General features: G+C 34.8%; 1 protein-coding gene across 1 annotated transcript; it reads right to left on the bottom strand.

Moving 5' to 3' along the window:
- Positions 1 to 4329: 4329 nt before the first annotated feature.
- Positions 4330 to 4716, bottom strand: LOC132565478 (uncharacterized). The gene has a single exon (XM_060230128.1). It carries the CDS (start codon positions 4714 to 4716, stop codon positions 4330 to 4332), a length of 387 nt encoding a protein of 128 aa, XP_060086111.1.
- Positions 4717 to 9254: the final 4538 nt, after the last annotated feature.

Raw genomic sequence — 9254 nt, 5'->3', positions numbered from 1 at the left:
TACCTGCCTGACCAGGTTGCTTTTCCCTTGGTATTCTGGCTACCTCCCACAATAACACCCCTTGTGCGCTTACATTGGGGTCAACGAGAGTGATTAATATAAGATACTAGTATTTGTTAGGCAATTGTTGTAAAATAAATAAAGTTTATAAATTTTACATACATTTCACAACTCAGTAAAACTACTTCATCACCTTATAGTTGTGCTGTTGTGGTGTGAAGTACACATAAGTCTCTAATACTGCATATTAATTAGGAAAAGATTTTTTCTTTTTGGAAATGTGCTGTGAAACCCTGATTAGTGCTGTATGTAAACTACTCTGTCCAAGTGATGTGTAACAAGGTACAATAACAACCTTTACAAAAATTTGAAATGTTTGCAGCATGATATTGATAACATGTAATACAATAAAGACTCATCTATACAAAATTGCTTTAAAATGGGACAAATACTGAGTTAAATATGGTTCAGCTTTAGCCATCAAACCACAAATGTCTCATTAATGTAAAAATTTACTGTTTGTGTTAAGACTGCTTGAAGATGGGCTCTGTTCACAGGTTTAAAGAATGCTCAAGGTGGTTCCTGTAAACAGGTTTGTAGACACCAAATGTGTTCTCTGTACACAGATTAAAAAGTTTTCCAAATGTGGTCTTTGTACACAGGTTTGTCAACTTCCCAAATGTGGTCTTTGTACACAGGTTTGTCAACTTCCCAAACATGGTTTGTAGACTTTCCGAAGGTAGTGTCTGTACACATTTTGATAGACTTTCAAAAGGTGGTCTCTTTACACAGGTTTGTCAACTTCCCAAAAGTGGTCTTTGTTCACAGATTTGACTGTGTATAAGAGAATGTTATGATAACGGTTCACTATGCTAGAGATAAAACATTCCATATTTTATCAATCATTCCTAATACATAAAACATTACATATCTTATTTACATAAACGACAAGATCTTCTTAATTTCAGGGAACTTTTGTCATATGCCAAAATATTTTTGTTTTGTGAAGTTATTTATATCTTTTTAAAAGTACACATTTGCCATGCTTGTACATGAACACTGCTGTGTTATTCTGAAGATTACTGTGATCTGTGTATTGAAAATCACTTAGATTTGGTGAATACTCTTTTTCGCAAACTTTCCTTTTTAGACATATTTGTGAATAAGTGATTTAGTGAACTCTGATCTAAAAATGATTTAACATTCAAGAATGATGAGTTGTTAGAGTCCGATATCGGTAACCAAATCAACATTCACGAATGATGAGTTGTTAGAGTCCGATATCGGTAACCAAATCAACATTCACGAATGATGAGTTGTTAGAGTCCGATATCGGTAACCAAATCAACATTCACGAATGATGAGTTGTTGGAGTCCGATATCGGTAACCAAATCAACATTCACGAATGACGAGTTGTTAAGAGTCCGATATCGGTAACCAAATCAACATTCACGAATGACGAGTTGTTAGAGTCCGATATCGGTAACCAAATCAACATTCACGAATGACGAGTTGTTAGAGTCCGATATCGGTAACCAAATCAACATTCACAAATGACGAGTTGTTAAGAGTCCGATATCGGTAACCAAATCAACATTCACGAATGATGAGTTGTTAGAGTCCGATATCGGTAACCAAATCAACATTCACAAATGACGAGTTGTTAAGAGTCCGATATCGGTAACCAAATCAACATTCACGAATGATGAGTTGTTAGAGTCCGATATCGGTAACCAAATCAACATTCACGAATGACGAGTTGTTAAGAGTCCGATATCGGTAACCAAATCAACATTCACAAATGACGAGTTGTTAAGAGTCCGATATCGGTAACCAAATCAACATTCACGAATGATGAGTTGTTAGAGTCCGATATCGGTAACCAAATCAACATTCACGAATGACGAGTTGTTAAGAGTCCGATATCGGTAACCAAATCAACATTCACGAATGATGAGTTGTTAGAGTCCGATATCGGTATCCAAATCAACATGAATGTCATCCAAAGTTGTTTCCGTAGAAATAATTGTGAAGGATTGGAATTTATGATTGACTCTCTTCGTGTATGAATGTGAAAATGTTTAAGTGATATACATTACGGTGTATATATATGTTTGTGTTGGTCTGTAGGAAGTCACTATCTCTGACTTCATACTACCAGATGAATTTGACCAACAATAAGTAATATTACACAATAAAAAGTTGTCATTTTGAATGGGAGGAAAAGGTTTCTTTTCATGAAATATCCCAGTATATATTACGTATATACTGTGGAGAATGTGTTGTGGAGAGATTCACAGTATTTGTTAAGATATCACCATGGGTTTATACTCTATGTAAGATCTCTCTGATATAGGAAATATTTTTGCAATAAATCTTTATCACTGTCACTGAAATGGTGTTTTTATTTTTTGAATGTAGGAACAGATCAGTACATCTTCAATGAATCTGCTATGTACTGCTTTTTATCAGATGTATCCTGTCTTGTACTGTTAAATTGAATTTGAGGAGAAAAGAAAATGGAACAATACCCTTTCACTTAACTCTGGCCCAAGGGGTCAATCAAGTTTTGCTGTGTTGCATTGTCTGTCAATACTTTCTTTAAAAAATCTTCTTTTGAAGAATCACTTGGGAGTTGGGTCATGACATTTTGCTCAGGTTCCTGAACTGGAGAACATCAAAGTCTGCATCATATGAAGGTCAGATTTGTTAATGTACTTAAATAACTCTTCTTACCTACCAAAAGGCCTTCGATCATATTTGACAGGTTGGTTATGTGGATGAAGAAATGACCATGGGCACATTTCCACCAAGCTGTATGATAAGCAACCTAGTGTGAATTTTCCATTTCTGGATAGTAACATGCCTGCATCCCAAACCTATGGAGTTTACATGTCACAACTGATTCAAAATTCAATGGTCTGTTCATAATATCATGATTTTCATGCAAGACTGACAGACAAACTCAAAACAAGGTTTCAAGAGATGCAGATTGATGAAAATTATGGGGAAGTTTTACAGTCGTTATAATGATCTCATTTAGAAATATTCTGTTTCTTTGTGTGATATGATGCTTGATATCCTTGATAATCTTGCCAGTTGATTCTATTGTCGTTTACCTTGTTCTCATCTGAGATTGTGACATGACTAATTTGGATTGACCAAGATTTACATGGCGGGTGTCAGCAATGGAGCAGAAGATACTTACTCTTCTGGAACACTTGTTCCTATTCTTGTACTTTTCAGGAGTCTCCGTATAAATCTTTAATTCTTTTGTTCATTTTTTGCCTTATTTTGATTGAATTTGAGTTTGGATTATGGTTATATTCACATGTTGGTATTCCATTTTTGTTCTTGAACCATATTCAATGTCACATTAGTTAGATTTGTTGAAATACTTAAATTACTTCTTTTTACACCCATGATCTTAGCTCATATATTCCTTGGATGAGGACTATTTTTTTTTGTTAAACCCACAATGTTGAGGTCAGAGGGGTCAAATTTGTTAAAATATCCTAACTACTTCTCCTAAATAAATAGAAGAATGAAAGAGTTTAAAAGTGGTTAATACTGTTTTAATCTTTATAGTCTGGATTGTACATGTATTGTGAAAAGCATTGAATATCATGTAGTTGTATTATGCAGGCCCATTGGGCCTGTTTGAGAAATCAACTCTGGGTTTAACCCCATGTCACACTGACACTGATACATCCTATCAAACTGATCCATTGATGACAAATCATGTGACAAGTTCAAAATGGAGGTAACAATCAGGTGGCAGAGTTTGTTTATGAGTATAATAGTCGTATATTGCTGTCATTTTGTGTTGTCACAAGTAAGTACTTATACCTTTGGGAGTGGTGGGGGTGGTTAGGGGGAAGGGATGGGGCATGTGGTTAGTGGGGGGGTTGGGGGGAGGGGCATGTGGTGCATGGTGGGGGTTGGGGAAGGAGGGGCATGTGGTTAAGTGGTGGGGGTTGGGGAAGGAGGGGCATGTGGTGAAGTGGTGGGGGCTGGGGGAAGGAGGGGCATGTGGTTAAGTGGTGGGGGTTGGGGAAGGAGGGGCATGTGGTAAAGTGGTGGGGGCTGGGGGAAGGAGGGGCATGTGGTTAAGTGGTGGGGGTTGGGGAAGGAGGGGCATGTGGTAAAGTGGTGGGGGCTGGGGGAAGGTGGGGCATGTGGTTAAGTGGTGGGGGTTGGGGAAGGAGGGGCATGTGGTAAAGTGGTGGGGGCTGGGGGAAGGTGGGGCATGTGGTTAAGTGGTGGGGGTTGGGGAAGGAGGGGCATGTGGTGAAGTGGTGGGGGTTGGGGGAAGGAGGGGCATGTGGTTAAGTGGTGGGGGTTGGGGCAGGAGGGGCATGTGGTGAAGTGGTGGGGGTTGGGGGAAGGAGGGGCATGTGGTTAAGTGGTGGGGGTTGGGGAAGGAGGGGCATGTGGTAAAGTGGTGGGGGCTGGGGGAAGGTGGGGCATGTGGTTAAGTGGTGGGGGTTGGGTGGTGGGGGTTGGGGGAAGGAGGGGCATGTGGTAAAGTGGTGGGGGCTGGGGGAAGGTGGGGCATGTGGTTGGGGGTTGGGGGAGTGGTGGGGGTTGGGGGAAGGAGGGGCATGTGGTAAAGTGGTGGGGGCTGGGGAAAGGTGGGACATGTGGTGAAGTGGTGGGGGTTGGGAAAGGAGGAGCATGTGGTTAAGTGGTGGGGGTTGGGGAAGGAGGGGCATGTGGTAAAGTGGTGGGGGCTGGGGGAAGGAGGGGCATGTGGTTAAGACCTCTGACAATCTTTATCACTAGCCCTTCACCTTTAGGTTGCAGGATCAAGGCCTGCATTGGCAGGTACTTGTTGGCACATCTTTTAGTGACCTTGGCTGTTAATAGGACTTAAGCAACAAAAACTAAACTTATAACAGTTCATAAATCGAGAAATTAATCAATATGTACATATAGCTGCCTCGAAAATAAACATCTTCAAGATTTACTTTTCTCAGTACTTCATCGACTGTGAGATTTAATTTACATCAACCTAGATGTCTGTGATATGTTGGTTTATGGTTAAATATATCGATGGTGGTGATGTCTATATCAATTTTCCACTTAAATGAGATCTTTTTGTTGGAAATTTTATTCTGAATTCATCAGTGGTAATCTATAGATTGAGGACCTGTATCAATACCATTAGGTGTGTCTCATACTTCCATCTATACACCCAGCAATATATGTGTAGTAATAAATTCATCCTTCTTCAATAACCCCACCCCCTAGCTTTGAATCAAATATTTTTTATTTCAATAAGTCATACTGATTTCAACAGTTCATCAATAGTTATAGTTCAATAAGTCCTACTGATTTCAACAGTTCATCAATAGTTATAGTTCAATAAGTCCTACTGATTTCAACAGTTCATCAATAGTTATAGTTCAATAAGTCATACTGATTTCAACAGTTCATCAATAGTTATAGTTCAATAAGTCATACTGATTTCAACAGTTCATCAATAGTTATAGTTCAATAAGTCCTACTGATTTGAACAGTTCATCAATAGTTATAGTTCAATAAGTCATACTGATTTCAACAGTTCATCAATAGTTATAGTTCAATAAGTCCTACTGATTTCAACAGTTCATCAATAGTTATAGTTCAATAAGTCCTACTGATTTCAACAGTTCATCAATAGTTATAGTTCAATAAGTCATATGATTTCAACAGTTCATCAATAGTTATAGTTCAATAAGTCATACTGATTTCAACAGTTCATCAATAGTTATAGTTCAATAAGTCCTACTGATTTCAACAGTTCATCAATAGTTATAGTTCAATAAGTCATACTGATTTCAACAGTTCATCAATAGTTATAGTTCAATAAGTCCTACTGATTTCAACAGTTCATCAATAGTTATAGTTCAATAAGTCCTACTGATTTCAACAGTTCATCAATAGTTATAGTTCAATAAGTCATACTGATTTCAACAGTTCATCAATAGTTATAGTTCAATAAGTCCTACTGATTTCAACAGTTCATCAATAGTTATAGTTCAATAAGTCCTACTGATTTCAACAGTTCATCAATAGTTATAGTTCAATAAGTCATACTGATTTCAACAGTTCATCAATAGTTATAGTTCAATAAGTCATACTATTTCAACAGTTCATAATAGTTATAGTTCAATAAGTCATACTGATTTCAACAGTTCATCAATAGTTATATTTCAACAGTTCAATAATAGTTCAATAAGTCTACTGATTTCAACAGTTCATCAATAGTTATAGTTCAATAAGTCCTACTAGTTCATTTACTGATTTCAACAGTTCATCAATAGTTATAGTTCAATAAGTCCTACTGATTTCAACAGTTCATAGTTATAGTTCAATAAGTCATATAGTTATAGTTCAATAAGTTCATCAATAGTTATAGTTCTGATTTCAACAGTTCATCAATAGTTATAGTTCAATAAGTCCTACTGATTTGAACAGTTCATCAATAGTTATAGTTCAATAAGTCATACTGATTTCAACAGTTCATCAATAGTTATAGTTCAATAAGTCCTACTGATTTCAACAGTTCATCAATAGTTATAGTTCAATAAGTCCTACTGATTTCAACAGTTCATCAATAGTTATAGTTCAATAAGTCCTACTGATTTGAACAGTTCATCAATAGCTATAGTTCAATAGTTCAAACAGTTCATCAATAGTTATAGTTCAATAAGTCCTACTGATTTCAACAGTTCATCAATAGTTATAGTTCAATAAGTCCTACTGATTTCAACAGTTCATCAATAGTTATAGTTCAATAAGTCCTACTGATTTCAACAGTTCATCAATAGTTATAGTTCAATAAGTCCTACTGATTTCAACAGTTCATCAATAGTTATAGTTCAATAAGTCCTACTGATTTCAACAGTTCATCAATAGTTATAGTTCAATAAGTCCTACTGATTTCAACAGTTCATCAATAGTTATAGTTCAATAAGTCCTACTGATTTCAACAGTTCATCAATAGTTATAGTTCAATAAGTCCTACTGATTTCAACAGTTCATCAATAGTTATAGTTCAATAAGTCCTACTGATTTCAACAGTTCATCAATAGTTATAGTTCAATAAGTCCTACTGATTTCAACAGTTCATCAATAGTTATAGTTCAATAAGTCCTACTGATTTCAACAGTTCATCAATAGTTATAGTTCAATAAGTCCTACTGATTTCAACAGTTCATGGCCATATAGTTATAGTTCAATAAGTCCTATTGATTTCAACAGTTCATCAATAGTTATAGTTCAATAAGTCATACTGATTTCAACAGTTCATGGCCATATAGTTATAGTTCAATAAGTCATACTGATTTCAACAGTTCATGGATAGTTATAGTTCAATAAGTCCTACTGATTTCAACAGTTCATCAATAGTTATAGTTCAATAAGTCCTACTGATTTCAACAGTTCATCAATAGTTATAGTTCAATAAGTCCTACTGATTTCAACAGTTCATGGCCATATAGTTATAGTTCAATAAGTCATACTGATTTCAACAGTTCATCAATAGTTATAGTTCAATAAGTCCTACTGATTTCAACAGTTCATGGATAGATATAGTTCAATAAGTCCTACTGATTTCAACAGTTCATCAATAGTTATAGTTCAATAAGTCCTACTGATTTCAACAGTTCATCAATAGTTATAGTTCAATAAGTCCTACTGATTTCAACAGTTCATCAATAGTTATAGTTCAATAAGTCCTACTGATTTCAACAGTTCATCAATAGTTATAGTTCAATAAGTCCTACTGATTTCAACAGTTCATCAATAGTTATAGTTCAATAAGTCATACTGATTTCAACAGTTCATCAATAGTTATAGTTCAATAAGTCATACTGATTTCAACAGTTCATGGCCATATAGTTATAGTTCAATAAGTCCTACTGATTTCAACAGTTCATCAATAGTTATAGTTCAATAAGTCATACTGATTTCAACAGTTCATCAATAGTTATAGTTCAATAAGTCATACTGATTTCAACAGTTCATCAATAGTTATAGTTCAATAAGTCATACTGATTTCAACTGATTTCAACAGTTCATCAATAGTTATAGTTCAATAAGTCCTACTGATTTGAACAGTTCATCAATAGTTATAGTTCAATAAGTCCTACTGATTTGAACAGTTCATCAATAGTTATAGTTCAATAAGTCATACTGATTTCAACAGTTCATCAATAGTTATAGTTCAATAAGTCCTACTGATTTCAACAGTTCATCAATAGTTATAGTTCAATAAGTCATACTGATTTCAACAGTTCATCAATAGTTATAGTTCAATAAGTCCTACTGATTTCAACAGTTCATAGTTATAGTTCAATAAGTCATACTGATTTCAACAGTTCATCAATAGTTATAGTTCAATAAGTCCTACTGATTTCAACAGTTCATGGATAGTTATAGTTCAATACGTCATACTGATTTCAACAGTTCATGGATAGTTATAGTTCAATAAGTCATACTGATTTCAACAGTTCATGGACATATGGTTATAGTTCAATAAGTAATACTGATTTCAACAGTTCATCAATAGTTATAGTTCAATAAGTCCTACTGATTTGAACAGTTCATCAATAGTTATAGTTCAATAAGTCATACTGATTTCAACAGTTCATGGACATATAGTTATAGTTCAATAAGTCCTACTGATTTCAACAGTTCATCAATAGTTATAGTTCAATAAGTCATACTGATTTGAACAGTTATAGTTATAGTTCAATAAGTCCTACTGATTTGAACAGTTCATCAATAGTTATAGTTCAATAAGTCCTACTGATTTGAACAGTTCATGGACATATAGTTATAGTTCAATAAGTAATACTGATTTCAACAGTTCATCAATAGTTATAGTTCAATAAGTCCTACTGATTTCAACAGTTCATCAATAGTTATAGTTCAATAAGTCCTACTGATTTCAACAGTTCATTATGTAACATTTGTTCATAGTTATAGTTCAATAAGTCATACTGATTTCAACAGTTCATTAGTTATAGTTCAATAAGTACTGATTTCAACAGTTCATCAATAGTTTAGTTCAATAAGTCATACATTTCAACAGTTGTTTGAAATATTTCATCAATAGTTATAGTTCAAAAGTCATATATGATTTTTTCATCAATAGTTATATTCAATAATTGATATTTCAAATAATTCATATACATGTCCATATAAAGTTTAAATTAGTTGTAATAAGTCATACTGATTTCAACAGTTCATCAATAGTTATAGT

This window comes from Ylistrum balloti, unplaced genomic scaffold, assembly GCF_031769215.1.
Source record: "Ylistrum balloti isolate Yb309-2 unplaced genomic scaffold, AGI_CSIRO_Ybal_v1 Utg369724, whole genome shotgun sequence".
Lineage (NCBI taxonomy): Eukaryota > Metazoa > Mollusca > Bivalvia > Pectinida > Pectinidae > Ylistrum > Ylistrum balloti.
Note: the sequence above shows the minus strand (reverse complement) of the source record. Positions and strands in the feature narration are given on the sequence as shown.